This window comes from Phoca vitulina, unplaced genomic scaffold, assembly GCF_004348235.1.
Source record: "Phoca vitulina isolate PV1807 unplaced genomic scaffold, GSC_HSeal_1.0 scaffold47, whole genome shotgun sequence".
In the NCBI taxonomy this organism is placed as follows: domain Eukaryota; kingdom Metazoa; phylum Chordata; class Mammalia; order Carnivora; family Phocidae; genus Phoca; species Phoca vitulina.
Window position 1 is genome coordinate 11,233,692 of NW_022589750.1, and position 25,557 is coordinate 11,259,248.

A 25,557-nucleotide genomic window follows, 5' to 3' on the forward strand; every position below is an offset into this window, starting at 1 on the left:
TTAAATACCTTTATTATTTTTTTAAAAATTATTTGGACATTGATAGCTCTGCAAAATACTTCTCCCATCCCAAACCCTCAAACCCTTTCCACATGTCCTCCCTAAAGGAACAAAATAGTCATACTTTGTGCCCATTCAAATCTAATTTTTAAAAACATGTAAGATTCAAAATCAAATATTTTTCCTTTCCCAGAACTTGTTAGTAATTTTAAACCACAATGCAACATACTTAATGGCATTTTTTTAAAAATTAGCTTATCAGACTATTTTATGAGGAAAAAAAAAAACACCCCTCAATTCAAGGCCTTAGAATATAAATTCCCTGTTTCTGAAAGCAAAAGACATTGAAAAGCCCCTTTGCTCCCCTGGAGTTTGTGATTTCCACGTTGCCAACAGAACCAGCACACAGAGGGGACTTTCTACTTCACATTAGGCATTGCTTACTTTTGGACTGCAGCTGAAATGCTGTATAGTTTGAAAGGATGGGCGGGATAGTTCCAGCACAGAAGAGAGACAAGGCTGGAAGCGCAGAATGGAAGCTTTCTGAGCAAAGAAGGGCCGGATCCCTAAGATCCCACCTCACGGCAGGTTGGTTTGGAGTGCAGGAAGACAGTAGAAAATCTGCAACCTGCACTGATTTCTTACCAGTGAATACAAGCATCAACCAGAACTATTGCACACAGTACCAGAGGCATGTAAACCACGGAGAAGGGTCAGGAAAGGATCACCACAGATGGGGGATGGGGGATGCAGAGAAAAGAAAAGAGTTGATGTTGATTGTTTGGGAATTACTAAGAGGAGGTGGGCAGAATAATGCCTTCCCTGTCCTCAGCCGGGCAGATGTTTACGCAAACAAATCTTCATCGCAGATGCGCCCGAAAGATCTAGCAAAGGTATCACTTCTTCATTTTCCCCAATACAACTGGTACACTTCATTACCTCGCTAAAAAAAAAAAAAAAAAAAAAGGAAGGAAGAAATCCTACAACAGAACCTGGCCCGTCTGGCTAGCTGAACAGCAGCAATGTTTGCAAATGTCCTTTCCTGGCCGCTCGACTGACCGACTGACCTCCGGAGCCACACGGACGGGGTCCTGATGAGCTCCAGGGGGTGAGCTCGCCCCTTGGGTTCCGAGTGGGGCCACTAGGCTTCAAGGAGCTTGCAAAATGCAGACGAGACTGATGAGCTTGGTGTGAGAAGGGAACGGGGGGTGGGGGGGGGATGGATGGCTCGTGTAGCCCAGGGAAGCCAGCATGGTTGCCCACTGTCTCCTCTACTCACGTGACGCCCACCAGCCACACGGAGGCCGTGTGAGCGCCGTCTCCTCGGTACCATGCCATCGGCTGGTGTGACCAGAGCCAGCCATGCGACGGCTTGAAGTTTCAGAATAAAACACCGGGCTCAGCTCCGCCAATGGATGTGAATCCTTTTTCCACTGCAGTCACTGGGGCAACGTTCTGGGGGCTCCAAGATCCTGGCCTCCCTAGATGGGTCGGTCTCCCCTCTGTCCAAAGCCTTAGGACTACACCGCCTCGGTGTCCCGGCGCCCTCTGACTAGTTTCCCACGTATCTCTCCTTTAAGGCTTCCCCGACATTCAGTCTCAGTCCTGTACAGTACATAGGTCGTCAAAAGGAAAGTCACTTTTTAAGAATACACCATGTCTCTAATGCTCATCTAGACCGAAGGGCCGCGTGTTTTCTCACACCGACCCTGGAAAGGCAGCTTTCAGCCTGTTTTGCTCCTGTGGGTTATAGCTCTCTCCCTCTTGTATTCTGAGCAAGTCTCGTAAACCGCCAGCCGATGCGACGCCCCAACTGATACCAACCTATTCGGCTTTTTAAAATGTTAAAAAACAACAACAACGCCCCCCCCCAAACCACACCCCGCCCACACACACCCACACACACACTTTGGCACGTGAGCCTTGAGTTATTTGAGCGTGTTCACGTTCCCACCCCCTCCCCCGTCCCAACATTTCAGAGTCGCTGTTTCAGGAGAACGACGGGCCCCGTCTGCTTTCGATGGAGAAGGTCATCTCGGAGCACTGCTGTTGTGAGTAGCAAAAGGAGGAGGTACAAATGCTAAACTGGCCCCCAAAACAGCTCTCAGGTTTAGCACTAGAATGGATGCAATGCTGCAAAACTTTTGTACCAGGATGACTAGTTTGAAACTGCTGGTTGATTAAATATACATTTACATATAGATATAGGTATAAAAATTACTAAGTCAACATTTGCTGTTTTCAATGTGAAAACGATAAAATGTAATTCTGAATAATTGTGCATTTGCCATAGGGTCCTTGTTAAAGGGACCATAAAAATAATTTTGTAATAAAAAAACTCTTTTTTTTTTCTTTTTTTTCTTTTCTCCTTTTTTTTTTTTTTTTTAAGTTTAGTATTGCCCTCAAGTTCAAAAAGTTTGGAGCAAACGTGCTGAGTAAAGCAGGATTGGAATCTGTTCCTGCCAGGGATCCGGAAGCCTTAAATTCAGTGATCCCCGATGGTGGGCCCAGGGGAAACCTGCCAGCCACTGACTAACGCGGCAGGGCTGGGCAGCGCCAGGTGACCCCGTGAAGCAGCCTCTGCCTCCTGTTTCATTGGCGGATGCTGCTGCAGCGCCCCAATTCCTTGCACAGAGCTCGGGGCAGGGGGGGCACACATGTGCTGGGGCTCTGCCTTCTCTTGAGCTACCAGACTAAGCAACTGGGGGTGGGGAAGGGGGGCAGCGCGCAGGGCTGGGGCCTGGGCAGAGACCACTGAGCACCAAGGCTGAGGGTGACTGGGGGGCGCTGACCTTCTACTTGGTTGGAGGTGGGGATGGAGGGAGGAATGGGCCTTTCCGTGATACAGAAGTTAGCTGTGCAGCAAGGAAAAGTGCATTTAAGGTAGCTTAAAAACAGATTAAGACCAAACTGCCTCAGAGAGGGAGGAAGAACAGAGAACACTCCCTCCGCCTGCCTGCTGGTTGGCCATGCTCCTTGGATTCTGTGGGTTAACATTCATGCCTTCTGATGCGAATCTGCTCGTGAAGAAACAGGAACACACGTTCTCCTGGTTCTGGCAGGTACACAATTTTCTTAGCAAAGTTCTTTTTTTTTTTTTTTTTTTGCCAAGTTCAGTTTTATTTAGTTCCTGCTCTGAACCGTTGTCACCGGAATTCGTAGATGGGTGCGCTGTGTTCAGGAACATGAGTTAGGTTGAGGGACTGATACCTGCAGTGCGGGGAGAGAGAGAAAACGGGAGGCGGTCTAAGCAGGCTGAAAACCAAAGAGAGGCGCAGAACCCCCTCCCCACCACCGGAGCGCCCGGCGAGCCCCAGGCTGGAACCGGATCGCAGGTGCATCTCAGACCTCTTCAGCTGCACCACGTTTGGTTCTCTTTCTAGTTCTTTGGTTAATCCTCCTGAGCTCTGTGTAAGAGGAGCTGCTTTTAGGCCTCGTGCTCTGACCATGAGGCAGTTATGGTACGTCTTATGAAAGGAGAGGCAGAGTAAGCTCTGGGAGAAGATGCAGACCGAAGCCCTGGGCCTCATCCTCGCCCTCCACTCTGCCTCTCTCTGACATCTAGCACCTCAGCTGCTCCGGGAACTTCAGGCTGGAACATCCTCAGGACTGCATGGGGAGCATAGGCACACCCCACTTCTCACGGAATACAGAGACTTCCCAGCTAACCCCGAAGCTTATGTTACCATTCACCTTCATTTTCTCGCCTCCCTAGACATGGCTACGAGGCTTGAGAACATCAGAGTTCTGAGGTGTTTGTTTTTGCCCCGTTGGTAGGTGCTCTGAGGAGTTAAGCAGATGAAGGAGAAACAGAGGCGGACACAATCCACACACAGGGATGATAACCCCCCCGGGGGACAATCAGAGTACATGGGGTAGATGCTAGCTCTCCCCTTACTCATTTCACGTGGGCATGAGGAGGAGCACAGGAAAAAGCAGTTTATTTCTCACCCCAAAAAAATTTAAAAAAGAAAAATCAAGATAATGCATCAGCCATCAGAATATGCAAATCAAAACCATGAGACCCCACTTCATAACCACGAGGGTAGCTATAATTGTAAAGACATCATAACAAGCGTTGGGGAGGATGTCGAGAAACTGGAACCCTGGTGCATCACACACTTTGGCAGTTCCTTAAAAAGTCAGAGAATGACCATAGGACCCAGCAATTCCACTCCCAGGTATATGCCCGAAGGAACTAAAGCAGAAACTCAAACAGATACTTATACCATCAGCAGCATTAATCACAATAGGCAGAAGGTGGAAATAACCCATCAATTGATGAATGGATAAATAAATAAATAAATAAAATGTGGTACAGCAGTGCCCCCTTCTCTGTGGTGGATACGTTCAAGTACCCCCAGTGGATGCCAAAAACCGTGCATAGTACTGAACCCTACAGACGCTATGTGTGTAAACTTGTGATAAAGTATAATTTATAAGTTAGGCACAGTAAGAGATGAACAACAATAACTAATAATAAAACAGAATAGTTATAACAATATTGGGCAATAGAAGTTACGTGAATGTGGTCTCTGTCTCAAAAGACCTTCTTGTGCTGTAGTCTCACCCTTCCTGCTGTGAGGATGGGAGGTGAGAACATGCCTGCGTGAGGAGATGAGGTGAGGTGAGTGAGGCAGGCATGTGACCGAGTGCTGGGCCACCCCTGACTACCATCCGCTTCTGGACTATGGCTGACCATGGATAACTGGAACGGCGGAAGGCAAAACCGCAGATAAGGAGGGGCTACTGTACATCCATACCACGGAAAATTATTCAGCAATAAAAACGAAGGGCTGATCCATGCTGCCACATGGCCGAACCTTCTGAGCATTAGGCTGAGGGTAAGAAACCTGACACAAAGGAGCTTCATAGTGTGTGTGGTTCCCTTTATAGAAAATATCCAGAATAGGAACGTCTGTATAGAAGTTGGTTAGTAGCTGGCTGCCTCGGGCTAGGAGGGGATGGGGCTAAGGGGAACAGGGTTTCTTGTGGTGGTGGTGGGAGCATTTAAAATTGATTGGGGTGGGGCGCCTGGGTGGCTCAGTCGTTAAGCGTCTGCCTTCGGCTCAGGTCATGGTCCCAGGGTCCTGGGATCGAGCCCCGCATCGGGCTCCCTGCTCAGCGGGAAGCCTGCTTCTCCCTCTGACCTTCCCCCTGCTTGTGTTCCCTCTCTCGCTGTGTGTCTCTCTGTCAAATAAATAAATAAAATCTTTAAAAAAATAAAAAAAATAAAAATAAAATTGATTGGGGTGATGGCCGCACAACCGTGAATATTCAGGACGACCGAACTGTACGCTTTCAATGAGCGAATTGTATGGTATGTGAATTCTCTCAATAAAGCTGTTATTTAAAAAAGGATATAACAGGTTTTAAAAACTCCTTTGAAAACAGAGCAATTACTGAAACCCTGGTTTCAGCAATTGTGGCTCTCAGGGGAGCGGAGACTGCGCTGAGCCCAAGGGCATTTATTTGCAGATATCATTTTGCTGCCACTGAACAAGGAACTTGAGTCAAGCCAGGGAAGCATCACTCGCAAGTCACCGAACTACAAAACATCTGGAAGGGAATACGGTGTTTCTATGTTCGGAGAGGAAATCAGGTATTTTGTGATAGGGTTCCTTCTTCAGGTACAGCAAGGTGCTTGGAGCAGCAGTGATGGGGCAGGAGAGTCCCCAGAAAGGTGACAAAAGCTAGCGCTTGCGGTGGCACTCAGTCCTTCACCTCAGATGAAACACAGGGCAGGACCGTCAGCTCCCATGGGGGCCCCCGGTCACTAGACTGAGATCAAGAGTGCGTGGGGCCGGCATCTAAGGGATGTGACCACAAAATTAGAAAGGCTGCTAACAGCAAAACTCACCCTGTCCATAGCTGGAGCTTACACTGTAGTTACTGATTAAATTTGGGAGGAAATACAAGAGCAGCCAAGGTTGGGAGAAACACTGCTGATAATACAGAACTGCTTGCAAGCTTTGAGCAGTGAGTTCCTTTATCGAGCACTTTGGTTTCATCTTATTTACTCTGCTCTGTGGTTAGGGATAGGAGCCCCTCCATGGGCAGCTGAGATCATTCAAAGAGGCCCTCCACATGCAGATAGAGCATAAAAGCTACGCAGAGACAGGGGGAGAGGTTTTCTTTTGGATTCGGCAAGCGAAGGGAGAGCCCGGGCAGCAAGCCGCCCCCTTCGCCTCTGGGGTGCCTTACCATTCTGAACTCCTATGGTAATAGTAGCCTTCTATGGAGGCTGCCGACTTCTGGAAGCAGATGTAATAGAACCCAGCAAAGGAGGCACCGCTGATGTCTTTGATCGTGTGATCTGGGACCAGGAACTGTTCCTGCACACAGACGGAGGAGGTCAGTAACAGACGGCGTGCTCCAGCCACGTCTGGGGCTCCCCGTTAGCCTTCAGGTGGTTCTCGGGTTCCAGTGTGACATGGCCTTGCCCAGGCTTGCTGGACGATGGCGGACATCTGCGTTTCAACCCCATCTGTCAACAGCATTCTAGATAACTAACGCAGTAGCCTGTGTCTTGAGCTCACTGAGATCGGCAATGAAGAGAAGGTTCTACGGTCCACACGTCTTGAAAATGAATCGATACCTACCTACCTTTCAGAGCCCACAGACAGAACGACCCAGGAAGAGGAAGTTTCTGCTCCACCCCAGGAACTGGTGCTGGGTTCCTGATCGCCTCTGCATTCTGAGGGCAGACCAAGCACCAACTGCCCCCGTAACAGCCCCTCAAAAAGCTCGACACCTCATCCACAGCCATCAGAACGGTACTATTCTTGCTTGGGCGCCTTGGGAAGAGGCGAGCTCATGATCTCTGGCTACGGCCAAGCTGAAAGGCCACATCTGGGCACCTACTCTTCCAGGAAGATGAGGTCAGTGGCCTCACGGCCCCAAGAGGTCCACTGAGAGCCCATAGTGAGTCACACTGAGAAGGTCTTTGGAGACCAAACAACTCCACTGTTTGTTTTGTTTTGTTTTTTTAAGACACTCTCCGTCCCTTTCTTCAACCTCTGAAATGCTAGTTCTTAAAAATTAATTTTAAAATTAGAACCTTGCAAGATACTTCCTTTAGTACTTTATTAGCTGGCACGTTTCCAAACACCAGACAGCAAGCTTGCAAGGGCGGACTCAGCTTTTACTCTTTGCACCTGGCCAGCATCTCTGCAAAAAGTGACGACCCCCGCCCCCAACCCCAAATTATTAGGCGTACAAACTAAAGATTGGGAATAACTCCTCTAAATGACTCGCTTGCATGAAAGCTGGCAAGGTTTCAAGATAAAACAGCTTTTTCCTGCAGACTGGGGACCAGGGGTTGGAAGTGGGTGTCCGTTCACAAAGTGATGTCACAAACCCACTTCATGATTTTGCTAGCCTGCGGCTGGAACACAGTAAATACCAGGCTATCAAAAGAGGGAACACAAAAGCCTTGTCAGCCCAAAGCCAATCTCACGAGTCCAGCCAGATGGAGTTCTCTGAGGGCTGGTGAGTGGAAAACCCAAATTCCATTCCTGGTCCCTCATTTCCTGCCAGAGGGAACCAGACAAGCTGAGACGGCACTGAAGCTTGGCTAGGACGTGGTGAGGGAAGAGCCACTTAACACGGGTTCTCGGCTGAGAGTAGGAAATGACGGGGCCGACTCTGGTCCTCCCCTGAGTCCAGAGAACGCCAGGGGTGACTCAACCTGGAGAGCTGAAGGTGCTGAGGGCGACCACACCGCCCCTGCCCCCAGCCATGAATTCATCTGCTAACCACCAAACGGCGTCACCAAAGACAAACCGTCTGGCATGGCAGCAGTTGGCCAGTGTGGCCTGGAGCCGTGCCTGCTTTTTATGAGCGTGTAAAGGCACTCCACGGAGACAAACCGTAATGAAGCACTGGAACCGGGGAGCAGGTGGGGTGCTGGATAGAATGCAGGCTCTGGCTGGGCTGGGACCTTACCTTCCACCTCATGAAGACATAATCCCCATTCTTCAGCTCTTCATAATCAAAGTCATCTGAATTAAATGATTTTGCATACTGATAAAAAGCCAGAAACTTGCCCTGAAAGCAAAAAAATTGAGCATGAGGACCAATCGACGGAGGGGGAGGCTGGGGTCACCACTCCCCTTCTGCGCCCAGCAGCAAGCACCTTCGCAAAGGTGTGATGGCTGCTGGATGAGCCCACAAGAGCAGCAAACGCTGAGGATTGGGGAAGGGAGTCTGAGGTCCCCACCAGTGAACTCGGGCCTGGCCTCCAGCCGAGGCACCATGGGGCTACGCCTGCCTAGTTAATGTGGTCCAGGGAAAGGCCCGGGGCTGGGAACGGATGAGATTCCAGGAGCCTTTTCTCAGAACACCTTACCACAAGCAAAGCCAGGAAGGATTAGCGAGAAGATCTCTATAAGTGAATCAACATGAGCCATGCAGAATAACTTAGAGCCAGCACATCACCCCGAAGGGAGAGAGGGGTTTACTAAAGCGGGGTTCTCTGACACAGGAATGTGGCTTGGGGCCAGCCAGTGAAGTAGAAACAGGAAATGGGTAATATATGATTAAGTCCTTTTAAAAAAGGAGACCAGAAATAGGTTACAAAACTGTGTCTCATGATCCTATTTTTGTAAAAAAAAGAAAGAAAGAAAAAAGGTTAATATCTGTTTTAACTTTGGGTATTGTTATTTTTTTTTTTTTTTTTTTAAAGATTTTATTTATTTATTTGAGACAGAGAGAATGAGAGAGAGAGAGAGAGCACATGAGAGGGGGGAGGGTCAGAGGGAGAAGCAGACTCCCTGCCGAGCAGGGAGCCCGATGTGGGACTCGATCCTGGGACTCCAGGATCATGACCTGAGCCGAAGGCAGTCACTTAACCAACTGAGCCACCCAGGCGCCCTGGGTATTGTTATTATAGATGTTTTTTTCCCTTTGCTTTTCTGTTTACTCAAGTATTTAAAAATAAGTATGCATTATTTTATAAAAAACAAATAAAGTTTAAGATACAGAGGTATTAACTCAGAATTTGTCACACGTATATCTCTATTCTAACTGGATTAAGTATACAGAATCTTGACTTTAGGGTACCACCATGATACCAACTCTAAATATCACTCAGGAAAACTTGAAGGTGAAAAACAATGTCTCTGATTCCAATTTACAGGCAGTCCTGGTTTTATTGTACTTCACTTTATTGCTCTTTGCAGATATTGCATTTTTAAAAAAAGATTTATTTATTTATTTGTCAGGGTGGCAGAGGGACAGGGAGAGAGAAACTCAAGCAGACTCCATGCTGAGCATGGAACCCAATGCGGGGCTCAATCTCATGACCCTGAGATCATGACCAGAGCCGAAACCAAGAGTTGGATGCTTAACCAACTGAGCCACGCAGGCGCCCCCAGATAGTGCATTTTTTTTTTTTTTATAAATTGAAGGTTCGTGGCAACCCTGTGTCGAGTAAGTCGATTGGCACAATTTTTCCAACAGCATTTGCTCACCTCGTGTCTCTGTGTCACATTTTGGTAATCCTCGCAACGTTTCAAACTTTTTCATTACTCTTGTATCTGTTAGGGTGATCTGTGATCTAATGCCATTGTTTTGGGGCACCACAAACTGCCCCCATATAAGATAGGAAACTTCATCAATAAATGTCTGTGTTCTCACTGCTCCACTGACTGGCCATCCCCCATCTCTCTCCCTCTCCTCAGGCCTCCCTCTTCCCTGAGACACAGCAATATTGAAATGAGGCCAAGTAATAACCCTACAACGGCCTGTGAATGTTCAAGAGAAAGGAAGAGTCCTATGTCTCTCACTTGAAATCAAAAGCTAGAAATGATTGAGCTTAGTGAGGAAGACCTCTCAGAAGCTGAGACAGGCTGAAAGCGAGGCCTCTTGGCCCAGTGAGCCAACTTGTGAATGCAAAGGAAAAGTTCTTGAAGGAAAGGAAAAGTGCCACTCCAGTGAACACATGAATGGTAACAAAGCAGGTTTGATGTGGAGAAAGGTTTAGTGGTCTGGAGAGAAGGGCAAACCAGCCCCAACATTCCCTTCAGCCAAAGCCTAACCCAGAGCAAGGCCCTGACTCCCTTCAATTCTGTGAAGGCTGAGAGGTGAGGAAGCTGCAGGAGAAGAGTCTGAAGCTAGCAGAGGTTGGTTCAGGAGGATTGAGGAAAGAAGCCGTCTCCATAACGCAAATGTGCAGGGTGAAGCAGCAAGTGCTGATGTAGAAGCTGCAGCAAGTTCTCTAGAAGATTCTAGATCTTCATTAAGATAATGAATACTCTACACTAAACAACTACACTACACCAAATAACAGATTTTCAGCGTAGATGAAACAGCTTGGTATTGGACGAAGGTGCCATCTAGAACTTCTATAGCTAGAGAGGAGCAGTCAATGTCTGGCTTCAAAGCTTCAAAGGTCAGGCTGACTCTCTTGCTAGGGGCTCATGCAGCTGGTGACTTTAAGTTGAAGCCAATGCTCATTGACCATTCTGAGAATCCTAGGACCCTTAGGAATTATGCTAAATCTACTCTGCCCGTGCTCTAAAAATGGAACAAAGTCTGGATGACAACACATCTGTTTACAACATGATTTACTCAATATTTAAAGCGCAACATTGAGACTTCTCAGAAAACAAGATTCCTTTCAAAATATTGTTTGAGGGGTGGGGGGATGGGGTAGCCAGGTGATGGATATTAAGGAGGGCACATGTTGTGATGAGCACTGGGTGTTACATGCAACTAATGAATCACTGAACGCTACATCAGAAACTAATGATGTACTATACAGTAGCCAACTGAACATAATAAAAAATATATTATTGTTCATTAACAATGCACCTTGTCATCCAAGAGCTCCGATGGAGATGGACAGTGAGATTTATGTTGTGATCAGGCCTGCTAACACAACGTCCACTCTGCAGCCTGTGGATCAAGGAGTCATTTCAACTTTCAAGTCTTCTTATTTAAGAAATACACTTCATAAGACTGTAGCTGCCATAGATAGTGACTCCTCTGATGGGGCTGGACAAAGTAAATCGAAGACCTTCTGGAAAGGATTCGTCATTCTAGGTGCCATTAGGAATATTTGTTGATTCGTGGGAAGAGATCGAAATATCAACATGAACAGGAGTTTGGAAGAAGTCGATTCCAACCCTATAGATGACTTTGAGGGGTTCAAGACTTCAGTGGAGGAAGTCACTGAAGATGTGGTGGAAAGAGCAAGAGAACTAGAAGCAGAAGCGGAGCCTGAACATGGGACCGAATGGCTGCAATCTCATGATAAAACTTGAACGGATGAGGAGCTGCTTCTCATGGATGAGCCAAGAATGTGGTTTCTTGGGATAAAATCTACTCCTGGTGAAGATGCTGTGAGGATTGTTGAAATGACAACAAAGGATTTAGAATATCACCTGAACCTAGTTGATAAAGCAGCAGCAGGGTTTGAGAGGATGGACTCCAATTTGGAAAGAAGTTCTACTGGGGCCAAAATGCTATCAAGCAGCACCTTGTGCTACAGAGAAATCGTTTGTGAAACAAAGAGCCGATCAATGTGGTCAGCTTCATTGCTGTCTTATTTTGAGAAATTGCCACCGCCACCTGAACCTCCGGCAACCACCCCCGAGATCAGTCAGCAGCCATCGACACTGAGGCAAGACCCTCCACCAGCAAAAAGATTAGGATTCGCTGAAAGCTTAGAGGATGCTGAGCATTTTTTAGTAATAAAGTATTTTAAAATTAAGGTGTGTACGTGTTGTTTTAGACCTAATGCTACTGCACCCTTCATAGACTACAGTATCACATAAACATAAGTTTTATGTGCACTGGGAAACCAAAAAAATTCTTTTGACTCACTTTATTGCAATATTCACTTTATTGCGGTGGTCTGGAACGGAAGCCGCAATATCTCCGGGGCATGCATGTTATCAGGCACTTCGAGTCCCTGACAAACAGGGATCCCACATGGGATTCTGGGACTCCAGAGTGGGCTGGGAAAGTTATGGGAAACTGAGTACTGCAAAGGTGACCGGACTGCTGAATGAGGAAGGGCCCAGAGGCCGAGCTCCTCATCCTACCATATCAAGGGTGGCCTTCTTTGTCCTTCTGTCACTCAAAATATTTCAATTCAGCCTAACAAAGGAGAACCAGATATTTTCTGGTGTTCTGGTGGAAGTCTGGAACACTAACAGTTGGTTTCCAGGTATTTGATTTGCAGCAGACCTAGCTTAGAATTGACTTTTCATTGAGTCTCAAAGACCTTGCTTTTTTTGTAGAACCAGTTTGAGATGGAAAACCAAGGTGGATGGAAGACAGGCTGTGGTTCAGTACAAGGAAGAGCTTTCCCGCTGGGGCCATCCAAGAGAGAAAGGAGCCACCTTGTGCGGCTTCGAGCAGCATGGGAAGAGCCGGCATCGGCAGGGTGGGACCAGACGGCAGCCGGGAGCCCTCCAGCTCTGCTCCCTGATGCCGGCCCCACCGTGCCCCACTCGAGCTCCCCAACCGAGCAGCCTAAGAGACTCAGATCTTGTTCATTCCTTCGTAAGATACACACACAAATGACTGACTTTCGGTGTCTATTTGCGACAACAGGCAAAACATGTAGCTTACAAAAAATGGTTTTAAAAGCTCAAGTTTAAATTTAATTAATCAAATAATTTAAAGTAATTGAAACTCAGCATCTGAAAGATGTTCCTTTCCTATCTCAAGTGGAAAACATTAACAAGCAAAGCAGCTAATCTACTGGGAGGTTAACTAGGACGAGGGTCTATAACAGGGAGTCCTGTCCAAGGACTATTGTGCCAGAATCAGGAGAGAGCTTGAACAGCCAGGTGAGAGGGGCAGTGGGAAGCATCTAGAGTCTTCATTACTGACGCAATCACTTCGGGTGGGTTTAGAGGGTGAGCACATTAGACTTCTTCCGTGTTAAACCAAAATTCATCGGGGCGCCTGGCTAGCTCAGTCGGTGGAGTGTGTGGCTCTTGATCTCAGGGCTGCAGGTTCGAGCCCCACATTGGATGTAGAGATTACTTAAAGATAAAATCTTAAAAAAAACTAAAAACTAAAAAAATAATAATAAAATAAACCAAAATTCATCATTGCCATGGTCAACTAAGTCAGAAGGCTATTATGATAGGTTGAGAAATGGATTTTTGAAGACCAATCCATTGAGTTGTGTGAAAGCCAATGAAAAGACTTGAGGACAGTGACTCTAAGTTGTCTCAAAATGTTCACTACTGGTGAGTGGGAACACATCCCACACTTGACAGTTAAAAGTGGGGGAACTAGAATTTTCAGTGGCATCCTGATGATGCTGAAGTTGAGACCGTGCGTGTCAGTCTGGAGCTGGGTGAGAAGCTCCCCCCCCCCCCCCCCCGGGGCTCTCCCCATACAGAGATGCCAGCAGGAGAAGCAGCTTTCTATAAACTCCATCTCCACCTCATGCTAACCCTGAAGACAGAGGCCACTGCTTTATGTTTCACAGGGCTCCCCCACATACAGGAGATGAGAAGGAAGAGTGGACAGGTGGACAGGACAGGGGACAATGATAAGACCCCGAGAACTAAGTTCCTTGGCTTTCCAGCAGCACCCTGGGGGGCCCAGAGGAGACAAATATCTACTCACCCAGTGTTTCCGATCAACGTCTTCATCTGCGTCCCACTTCCGCGTTAAGAAAGGGTGTTTTTTGCTGATTATTTCTCCTTCAAAAAAGGTCGTAAGGGTTGGATACTCCTATGGTAAAAATCCAAATATCAAAATAAGATGTCAAAAAAGAGTTTTTACCTTTCCCAAAGGAAAAATCAACCTGGTTTTAACTTCTTCCCGGGACTCTGAAAAAATGATCACACTGCTAAGCAATGACCCAAACTGAGTTAGGTCCAGTGATCTGCTAATGGCTGCAGAGTCAACATGAATTGAAGGTGCCCAGAGAGTCTCTTGGACTTTATGGAGTTTGCCAGAAGCAGAGAAGCCTTCTTTGACTTCACTTGTTACATACTGATCACTCAGAAAAGAATTTAGACAAGTAAATTCTGGGTATTCTAGGATACAAAGCAGATAGTAACTAAGTAGATGTTACCTTCCAAGGAAAACACCCAAAGAGGCTCCCAAATCACAGCATTCACAGCTAAGTCTCCCTCACGCCACGGCCTGGCCACTGGTTCTCAAACTAGCTCAGTCATTTGTCTCTTTTGTGCCCATTCTTCAGGTTTCCAGGGGTGGGTTTTTGGGTTTTGGGGTTTTTTTTGCAGAATACCTTGGTATATTAGGATACATTTATTATATGAACTAAGGCCATCTACACTAAGGAAAATACATGTAAATCACATCTGCAATGGAAAATCACCACAACAGAAACACATGGGGAAAAAACAAGCTGTCATCCTAACTGGGTGCTTAGAACACTCTTGTCAATTTTATTTGCTATTTGTCCACCTGCTAATAAGGAGGCACCAAAGATTCTGAAAGAAACTAATGGAAGAAAAAGCTAGCCCTGTAAGAAGTTTACCATTTCTCTGCATTTGTAAAAAACCAACCAACTGATTGACCAACTGGACAACCCCTCAGCCCAGCCTGCCAGCCCCTGGTGTTTCTTGGAAATGTGTAATGATGGTCACTGGCCTGGCAAACTGTGGATTACAGCCCTAATGTCCCTGGGACCACAGAGGTACCACTTTCTGTTTCAGGCCCTATGTAAGCCCCTCTTATTCTGCATCAAACATCCACACGTGTTTAAAGTAAATCTGTTCCAATGGCTTTGCTCCGTCTCTCAGTTTGACCTGCCACGTAGCTGGGGCCACCCCCAGCAGATACTGCCATGCTGGTTCAGCAGCTCCCAGGAAACAGCACAGCCACGGGCACTCCACTCTGGACTGGCCTGCTTCACTACACACCACCCAGGCCGTCTGTGGTCTTAACAGTGAACTCTAAAATATATAGCACCCTCCCCGCCAAACCACAACCCCTTTCCCCAACTCGGGGGCTGGGTTCCTCGTACAGACATTTACATATACAGAGTGAAGAAATTAAAGGGGAGTTTCCTAAATGGAAACCTGATTTTAAAGGTATAAACTAGGGGCGTCTGGCTGGCTCAGTCAGTAGAAATGTGACTCTTGATCTCAGGGTCATGAGTTTGAGCCCCACATTGGGTGTCGAGAGTACTTAAAAATAAATAAATAAATAAATAAATACACACACAAATAAATAGGGGTGCCTGGGTGGCTCAGTCAGTTAAGTGTCTGCTCAGGTCAGATGGAACCCCGCATCAGGCTCCCTACTCAGTGCGGAGCCTGCTTCTCCCTCTCTCTGTCCCTCCCTGTTCATGCGTGCTCTCTCCCTCTCTCTCTCTCTCATAAATCGATGAAATCTTTTAAAACTAAATAAATAAATAAAATAAAAGTTTAAACTAAATTATGCTGATCTGTTTTAGGAAGAACTACTAAGGGAGAAAGTTCTGTATCAGTTAGTACCTGACTTGAGATTTTAAATGGAAAGCTATACGTATGGATTTTCTGAGGTTTGAGCTTTAACATTTTTTTTAAAACTTCCACAAAAAAGAGAGAAAAGAAGAAAATGATAAAGTGGTCCTCTTACAATACAAAGAAGATACTTATGGCTCAAATCGCACGTTTTCCTAATGAACTGACTCTGCACTGAAAACGTTTCAGGCACTAGATCAGGGCGACTGCAAGGTACCCCCAAGCTCTGAGAATTAAAATAAAAGAAATACTGCCTGATGAATGAGAGTCAATAGGTACAGAAGTCACCAAAAAGATGAAATCTCTCTCAGGGCAGGACCAGAAATTCAAGCACTTGACTGTAGCCAGACTGGTGGTAATTTTTAGAGCCAGAGGAAAAACTCTATCTGCAGGAGGGACATCAGGAAAACGAGTCAGAGAGGAAGAGACGTAGCCAGCAAGCCCCACCCCCAAAGCAGGCGAGGGCTTCCTACAGTGGGTCTAGCTGCTGTTAGCCATTTAGGTTGTCCAAATCACTCCCCACACGGATTCCAGGCCCACCAAAAACTCTCCGGTGATGGGTCTGGCTTTCCATGTAGACCCACCTCCTGGGCGATTAACACCCAATTGGCTACTAAGTCAGAGGGAACTTCTGGAACATGCACGTACCTCATTTTAGAAATGAGTAAACGAGCACTCCTGTGTATACATCAGTCTCGGTGAGTCTGGTTAGTGTGACCTATCTCCTTGGTTCAGACAAGTCTAGCCCAACCTCAGTAGAAGCTTCCAAATCCATCTAGTGAGTGAGTGGAGGGCTGGGCCATGACTCCCCGAAGGCTGGACTCCTAGGCCCTGCGCCAGCTTGCGGGGCCTCCCTAGAAATGTCCCCTCTCTCCACTGGTGGCTGGCTCAGAATTGCAAAGAAAATGTTACCTGACACCCATTCTTCACAATTCTGGGATTTCATTTCCAGAAGGCACAGAAACTTTTTAAAAACTGTGCTTGTTTGTGAACGTGAGATAGCTAAGAGACAAAAATTACCTCCAATTTAATAGTTCATTTTCTTTATTGTAGGCACAAGGAAGACTAGGGCTAAAACCCAATCATTTAAATGATTTTATTAAAATAAATCACATATGTGATATTTTCACAACTATTAATGGAAAAGCAAACAAACCCAAATAGCTGTATTTTATAATACAGGTAATAAAGTCATTCAGAGAATCCTCACCCTTTTTTGGCATTTCAGTGATTATGTATAGTGTTGGATTAGAATTTAAAGATTTTATTTATCTGACAGAGAGAGAGCAAGCGAGAGAGAGCACACGAAGGGTGAGTGGCAGGCAGAGGGAGAGGGAGAAGCAGACTCCCCGCTGAGCAGGGAGCCTGATGCGGGGCTCGATCCCAGGACCCTGGGATCATGACCTGAGCCGAAGGCAGACGCTTAACCATCTGAGCCACCCAGGTGCCCCCATTTCAGGATTCTTAATGCTACTTGCCATTTCCGTGCAGCTTCCTATGACCAGTGTGGCTGGTTTTAGGGTCAGTGGTAGCATTCCACATGACAGATTCTGCTGGTTTCCTCATGAAGCCAAACGTTTATGTTCTGCCTTCAGTAGGTACATCTGGCTGCCTATGGGTTGAGCATATTCTGTGTGTTTCCTGCTACCGTAAATTCAAAGGCTGGAATCCTTTATTCTGCTCTCATTTTCTACCCGTTCTCTACTGGATAAGTTTCTGGAGGCAGGAACAGGTTACCTTTTCATCTCAACAACAAACTTCACAGACAATTCTCAAACTTCTAATAGAGAAGTGGGAGAACCAGAGCGAATCAAAGAGACGGAAACAGTTGTTTCAAGACGGGGGATGTTCAGGGCCTTCGTTAGTGTCCCTCAATTTGCATCACATTGGAGTCGCCTCTTGCTCTTACATTGTTTCCTCCCCTCTAGAGTAAGGCCCCGGAGTAGACAGCGCAGGTTTATTCTATTCTATTCTATTCTATTCTTTTTATTGATTAGCCAAGTCTAGTTGACGCCACCATTACGCGGCTTTCGGGTCAGGGTAGTGATTCAACAACACTACACGTTGGTATTTATCAGATTCGGGGACTTAACTACTTTCATTTACACCACAACGGTAGCAGAGTGGGTATTTTTCATTCTCATTTTACAGATGAGGGAAGGAAATGAAAGCTCACGGCAGGAGCAAGGGGCAAAGCAAGGACATCCTCCTGGCCCTCTCTAAGCCTCGGTGGAGCTGCGCCGTTGAGACAGGGAGGAATGATCAGGCCAATGGGACCCAGCAGCCAGGTCAGGCCCAGGCCCTCATGGAGGAGTTAGGCGGCCAGCTCCGTCCCCTCCTTCTTCTTCCTATTTACTCACTAGCAGGGAAAGAAAGGATGCTCTTTCTTGCTTTCCATATTCCCAGGAATTCTGAGATTTAAAAAGTTGGTTCAGAGAAAGGAAAACAGCCTACATTTCCATAGCAGCTCCTTGAGCTACGAACTAGATGATCACCTTTCATTGTTCCAGTGAGCTAAGGGGTTTAAGGGATGCCAAAGACTTCAGTTCTGGAATGATTCATGCGTATCCCAGAAACCACTAAACTTATGACAACGGGTAGCCATATTCCTACTCTATTTTTTTCCCCACCAAAGGATTAAAAAGAAAATCAACAATGTTGGTAACACTGTGACTTATTTATAAACTTTAAAGTTTTGTGCATCCGGGGCGCCTGGGTGGCTCAGTTGGTTAAGCGACTGCCTTCGGCTCAGGTCATGATCCTGGAGTCCCGGGATCGAGTCCCGCATCGGGCTCCCTGCTCGGCAGGGAGTCTGCTTCTCCCTCTGACCCTCCCCCCTCTCATGCTCTCTGTCTCTCATTCTCTCTCTCAAATAAATAAATAAAATCTTTAAAAAAAATAAAAATAAAAAAAAAATAAAGTTTTGTGCATCCGTACACTTTCCAACAGGGCACATCAAAACTACACGCTTTGTGTGTGAAGTACAATAACAACACTTCTCAGGGCGCTTTAATCAGGCCTCAGGGTCAACACTCCTGGCCCTTCACACCCTGAGAATGCCAGGCATGCGGCCCACCATCTAGTTCTAGTTCATTTGAAGGAGTGCTTACCTCAGTAAGGCCTTTTATCTTCAGGTATCCACAAAGGTAAGAGTTCCCTGTGTCCACATGCTGGAAAGAAAGGACACACAATCTTGTTACAAATGGAGGAAGCCCTGGGAGACAAGCTGGGGGTACTGTGGAAATCCATGCGTCCTGAGGTCACACGCCAGGCGGGCTAAGGGAGGCCTGGATGTTGGTGCCCGCCGAGCTTGGCCAGGGCTCACCGGCCTTTGAGACCTTCGTGAGTCCTCCCTACCCACGGGCCTGTTCAGACGAAGCAAGCTGATCCCAGGACCCTCTCAACCTCCTTCAGCTGAGTATCTTGAGACCGAAGCGCCTTTCTGGAGCAGCGAGCTCGCTCAACACAGGCCTCCGCGGGTCTCAGAAGTGTACCCCTCCCCTATATTTACACTAAGCACAATCCTGCATTAGTTCTTTATGAAATGGGCAGCATATTCAGGAAAGGCATCGTATGAAGACTGCTCGAGCAAAAATTTCAGTTATGAACCAAAATGCTGACCCTAGATCGGAATATATCGTTAAGTATTCACTCTGCCCACTTCACAGACAAATGCCTGTATTTCTTGGTGAAGAGTTGGGAGGCTAAAATAAACAGGGGTAACAGGCATGGGAGATTTTGAGGCTGAGTATCCACCAATTATGGGCTGCTGAGACACTGCAGGGTGCCTACCCAACATCCAATTTCCTACTTTTCCATGCTGCCAGGGCCCAGATCCTGTTCTGGCACCCACCCTGGCCCCTACAAGACCTGGTCAGCCCTGATGGATCCAAGGCAGATGCGCGCCCCTGTCCCCTTGTGAGTCATCAGTTTAGGAGTGAGTGACCCAGTTCTGACCAATCAGATATGTGTGTCAGTCTCCTGGGTGCCTCTGGGCAAGATGCTGGCTTTTGAGGAGGCCCTCTTTCTTCCCTTGGTGGTGGCAGGACTTGCACATGGTGCCCAGGCCCATGGCAGCCATCTAGAGACCATGAGGACAAACAGGCCGGGAAATGCCAAGGATGGCAGCAGAGAAACATGGAAGGAAATGGGGCCCCTGAATAAGCCAATCTGGAACCAAGCCACCTCCAAGCTTCTTGTAATCTGAGATGCTGGATTCACTCATTCTTTAATTTGAAGTGGGTATGGTTACTTGCAGCTGAGTGCACCCAGACTGATACATTTCACCCAAATCTACGCAGATCGATCCTGAAGAGGCAGATTTTCACATTTCACGATAAATTGGGCTCCCTTACAAAGCAGACCCCTGGAATGAAAGCAAACCCAAGTACAATGCTACTGCGGCATGTTGAGATTTTAACACATTGAGTGAGGTCTCATTTTAAGCGACTAGGAAAGTTTTGTGGTATTTATCAGATTCGGGGACTTAACTACTGTCATGTACACCAGAAATCAAACACTCAGGCAATCCTTAAAAACTGTAATGAACACAATCGGCCAGATGAGGTCAGCACCAAAGCAAACGGGCTTCAATGAAGCTGAAATGCTCCCACAGTTTGGTGCTGGTGACAAAGGTAGTCCATGTAAAAACTGCCAAAACACTTAAAATATCCTCATCGGCTGGCCTTGGCGCTGGATGTGATCTAAAGTGGCTGATCTGCACTAACATGGTTCAGCAGAGAACTTTATTTAAAGGACACACAGCTCTAACCTGAGGCCTTAAATTTCATGTATGCGATTCTCACCGAATTCAATATAGTTTGGGGTTTCACAGCGGCTGGAAACGGTATCAGGTGGCCAGGATACCTGCTAATAAGATTAAAAACTGAACTGTAGTTGGCTAACATTTTGCATAGATTATCACACGCTCAAGAATCAGAATTTCAATTTGGCCTCTGTTCAACCATGTGTCTCTCCCATTCTGCCCAAACTCATCTCCATGACGGTTGGTGAACTCAAATACACTACAATGCAGAGAACTTGAACCGAACGCCAGGCCAGCATCTCGATGAGAAAGATAGCAAGGCAAATGTTTAGCAAGAAAGTCTCACAGCACAGCTGTGTCCAACAGCTGCTCTTTCTAGTACCCCTTCACTGTGACCCTGGCCTTCACTTTGGTCTTGGCTCCTTGGGTGGCAGAGGAGAAACAGAGTAGTTACAGTAACAACGGCAACAAGGAAAACCCAGCCGGAATCTCACGAAGGTCTGAGGAACTCTCTAAACTGGAAATTTAAAAAAAAAAAAAAAAGTGCTCCAGAAAGCCCACGAAGAGGTGCAACATCGTTAGTCATTAAGGAGATTCTAATCAAAACCACTATGAGATACTACTTCACACCTACTAGCATGACTGCGATCAAAAAGATAGGCAATAAGTTGCAAGTGTCCGCGAGGCTGTGGAGAAACTGGACCCTCATATGCAGCTGGTGGGAATGAAAAATGGGGTAGGCGCTTTGGAAATCGGTGTGGCAATTCCTCAAAATGGTAAGCATAGAGCTGCCAGAGGACCCAGGATTCCACTCCCAGGTATCTACCCAGGAGGCATGAAGATGTGTCCACGTAAAAGCTCATACAGGAATGTTCACGGCATCATTACTTACAATAGCCCCAAAGTGGAAACCACCCAAATATTCACCGACTGCTCAAAGGATCAACAAAATGCTATATATCCATACAATGGATTATTATGCAACAATAAAAAATAACGAAGCACGGCCACTCGCTATGACGTGGGCGAACCTGGAAAATGTGACGCTCGGCGACAGAAGCTAGACATAAAAGGTCCCATGTTGTATGACTCCATGTATATGAAATGGCCAGAATAAGCAAATCTTAGGGAAAATAAAATGAGTGGTTGCTGAGAGTTGGAGAGGGGTGACGACTAAGGGGTGGGGTTTCTCTCTGGGGTGATGAAAGGGTGCTAAAATTAGTTTGCAGTGATGCTTACCCAACTCTGTGAATATACTAAAAAATACTGACTTGTACACCTTCAGTGGGTGAATTGCATGGTATGTGAATTATATCTCAATAAAGCTGTTAGGAAAAAAAGCAAGCAAGCAGCAAAGAGGCTGAGGTATATTCTAAGAAGGCTGAGTCCAAGAAACTGGTCCCGGCTGAAAAACCAGGGTGACGATGGGGCAATTCACATGCCACGGGCTGTCTCAATGATGAACAAACAGCTCACCAATCCAGATGTAGGGCAGCATTCCTGGGCATGACCACAGCTCCCACCAGCAGACATCCTACTGAAGTTTCTGCCAGGCTTCTGCTCTGGGCTGCCCTGAGACCAGTCATTCCTGCACCAACTCAATCACCACTTCTACTGGTTCACAAGGAAATGGGCACCTGACAGGACGTCAGAAACAACACACCAATGACAGAAGGGGGGAGTTGCTGAGGAAGCCAAAGACGACTTCTCTTTGACACTTAGCGACCCTGCCAGGAGTCCCCTACCACATCAGAAACCGTCAAATTAAACAATGGGCATAAATTCGAGATCATTCCAAACATGACCCACACCAAGATCTCACTGCCAGAATTTTATGATGTTGCCCCCCACAAAAAAAAGAAAGAAAAAGCAGAAGCCTTTACCTTCATACTAAACTCTCACGTTTTAAACAAAAGAGAAGAGGGGTCACCACATTAGGCATATAATTATGAAGACTGAGTGAATCAGTCACAACAGTTTTCCAGTTATAATACATACCACGGCTCATGAGAGAAAGTTAAGTTTATAGACCAAAGATACAATTAACATGAAGATGCAGTTTTCCCAACCTAAAAAAGATGAAACTATTGATTCCCCCAAAACAGTGAGAAAAAAGAGGCTAATGATGCTCTGCTGTTAGCAGAAAGAAAATGTATCCCCATTGTCTTTTGGGTGGGAGACCTACTTGCTCAGAAGAGAGGCTGTTCAAGATTTAACATTTTTAAAGAGCTGAGGGCACATAAGGCAAAGACACATCTTAGGTTCTGTCCTCACACATGGGAGAGGTAAGGTGGCACACTAGGTCCTCAAAGCTTCTGTAAGGCCTTTCAAGGGGGAGGATGGGGAGGGGCTTTGGGGAACAGCCTAGGAGGTGGGGCATCAGGCTAAGGAAAAAAAGGGGCAAAGGGAGGAGGAAAGTGGGTCCTGAGGCAGGCAAGAGTAGCTACACAGGAAGGTTTTGCAAGGAAGGGAGAGAAGGAGTATGAACTACTGTTGATCTCTGACTGGGAAAAAAATGTCAAGTGTGTTACTATTTGCATGAGAGGGGTGAGATGCAGAAAAGAGCCAGAGTAGGTAAAGCTGCAGCTCCAAAGCTATCAGGGGCTGGCAGCAGGTACTTAGAAATCCAGGTCAAATGGGGGGGGGGGGGGGTACACAGAAAGCAAGAAAATACCGTGTGAGAGATAATACTGGGTGAGTTCGATTTCCCAGCACATGGGTATCAGGAACTGGGAGGAAGCCCTGGCAGTATAGATAAAAGTTAAGAACACAGAAAGAGGGTCCCCTGGAGCCAAGGAGGAGGAAGATGAAGGTATGGGTTGGGGAGGTAGGCCGGGGAGACTGGGAGGGGACTGGAGGTGGCCAGAAAATGGAGGTAGGGAGCATGAGAAGCCTAGAGCAGGAGGCCTGGGGCTGGGGGCAGCTGGGTGCCTGGGCCAGGAAGAGACTGGGGCAGCTCCGACGGCGAGGGGGGGGGGGGGGGGGGCAGGCAAGATCCCAACGGACTGGGAGGAGCTCCACCCAGCAGCACCCAGGATGTGAGTGCCTGGTCTTCAGAGAGTAAGTACCAAAGGCTAGGAATCAGTTGTGAGTTGAGGAGGCTCTCAGGGCTCAGGGGCTAATGTAGGGAGTGTGATCCCAGGTCGGAGGGGACTAACTAGGCTCTCCCAAGGAAGAAATCCTGGGAGGAGGGCCCCAGGGTTTGAGGATCCCTGGGACAGAGGAAAGGGGAGGGGAGGAGGACTGTCTCAGGTCTGGGATAATTTGACATGGGCCCAGCCACGGGTAGAGTCCCGAGTCAGGAGAAACCAATGGAGAGTTCTTCAGGGTCTGAGAGGGACTGGAGGGAGAGCTGATCTCGGGGCGACAGGTCCTGGGGAGGAAGGACTCAGGTCTGAGGGTGGCCAGTCACGGGGGTCTTCCGGATCCCAGCCAAGCCGGTCACGGTCTGGGAGAGTGTTCAGGGTCGGCCAGGAGCTGCTCACGACAGGCTCCGGTGTGAGGGGCAGGTCAGGGTTGGGGCTTGGAGAGTGTGAGACACCAGCTGGGCAGGTCCCGGGCGGTGAAGCGCCTGGTGCAGGAGGCCCGGCGGCGAGGGCCTGGTCCGCGGCTGCGGGCTCGAGGAGCCGGGGGCGGGCACGGCCCGTGAGCGCCGCGAGGAGGCCCTCGGGCCCCGGCCCGACCCGGCCCGGCGCTCACCTGCAGCACCACCTCTACGTCGTACGAGTTCCCCTTGCTCTTCTGGTGGCCGCGGAACTTGGAGCCGCTGTAGAGCAGGCTGGTGGCCACGCCGGGCTGCTGGGTGTTGATGGGCGGCGGCGGGATGAGCGAGGCCGCGGAGGCGGCCGACGCACCGGCCGGCGGGGGACACTCGGTGCGGACCGGCATCGCGGGGTCCCCCGGAGCCAGGGCTGGGGGGAGGGGGGAGAGGAACCGCCGCCGCCGCGCGGGAGCCGAGGGGGGTGGCAGGGAGGGAGGGGCCGGGGCGCGCACGCGCGGGGGGGGGGGGGGGGGGGGGGGGGGACCACCCGCCCGCTGCCTGCGGACCAAGCGCTCCGGCTGCCACCGGGACCCCGGGACCTGCGAGCAGGGCCTCCCTGTCCTGAGCTGAGTCCCCCTCCCCACTTGCCCTCGCACACACACCACCTTTTCGATTGGCTCAGGCACGCCGGGGGGGGGCGGGAACAGGCTCACGCGGCGCTTCCACCCATTGGCGGGCGGAGAAAACACGTGGCGGGGTGTGCGAGGGGCCCTCTGGGATTTGTAGTCTTCTTCCCGAGGCGCGGCGTGGAGGGGGCGGGGCGAGGTGCGTTTGTGATGCTGATTGACTCGGGGTGTGCGCAGGAGGCGCGCAGGAGCGACGGCGCGCCGCTGGTGTCATGCGGAAGATGGCGGCGTCCAGGGGAGGCTGAGGACTCAGGGGAGGTGGAGGCAGGTTTCCGTACAGCCTGAGCGTGCGGCTTTGGGGATCCCTTCGCTCTGTTTCCTGCTCTCAGGTTTCGCGCCGGTCGTCCTCCCAGGCTCTCGGGCGCGATGTGGAGGACCTGCCTCCGGCTGCGGCACGCCGGGCGCCGCCTCCTGAACCCGCCCCGGGGTGCCCTCACCGCCTCCGTGCGGCCGGGGCCAAACCCCCTGATCCCTGCCCGGGCCTACGCGCCCCCAACAGGTGAGGGAGGCCAGGGCACATTCTCTTTTGGCCAGGGCCCGAGCCGGGCTAAGGTGGGCTGAGGGGTTCGGCTGTGCAGGGCGGGGTAACCGAGGCAGGGCTCAGGCTCGTGAGGTTACGCAGTTCAATCGGGTCCCGCTACGGATCGGGGAAAATAGAAGCCCAGGCAAGGGCAGACCACCCGAGGGCACACATCGCGTCACTGCGTGAGACGGTAGTTGCCATTTGGCACGTGCAGCTTTTCTCAAAGCTTATGGTTTTCTTTTCCAATAAGGAAAGCAGATGGCATTCTTGTTCTCAGACAGGGAAACTCGGGTTCTCGATCAGGACAACACCTAGGTCACAGAGCAGACTCAGAAATTTGTGGAGGGCATCGGTCGGCCTGACCTTTTCCTGTGTCCCCATGGCTGGGCACAGAAGGGTCCTGGAACCGGGGCATTCAGTGGGCATTCAGTCTTCCATCCTGGCCAGTTTCTCTGTAGGTTTCCTGACCCTCCCTCCCACTGTCCTACCACAATACCTGCCGTTTCTTCTCAGGAGTTGACCCTGGTGCCTCCTTTCTCTCCTTCTGACTGATAAGGCCTAGAAGAAGGTAGTGACTCTTTCACTGATTCTGGGGAGAGTTTTAGGGTAAGAGTGGGAATGACTCTCTTAAATGAGTGAAGAGTAGTAACACT

The 25,557-nt window shown here is 48.6% G+C and overlaps 2 protein-coding genes across 2 annotated transcripts in view; one reads left to right on the forward strand and one right to left on the reverse strand.

Moving 5' to 3' along the window:
- Positions 1-24,595, reverse strand: GID4 (GID complex subunit 4 homolog). Its single transcript, XM_032431687.1, is given in 9 exon segments — positions 1-3,210; positions 6,205-6,335; positions 7,948-8,049; positions 13,597-13,704; positions 18,560-18,619; positions 23,914-24,138; positions 24,140-24,232; positions 24,235-24,414; positions 24,566-24,595. Coding segments are annotated over 9 exon segments (993 nt in total). The 3' UTR covers positions 1-3,146.
- The window catches only part of ATPAF2 (ATP synthase mitochondrial F1 complex assembly factor 2), a 17,452-nt gene continuing 16,484 nt past the window's right edge, over positions 24,590-25,557 (forward strand). The window contains exon 1 of the mRNA XM_032431993.1: positions 24,590-24,880. Coding sequence (XP_032287884.1) covers positions 24,748-24,880 — 133 coding nt within the window. The 5' untranslated portion in view covers positions 24,590-24,747. The remainder of the gene's footprint in view (positions 24,881-25,557) is intronic.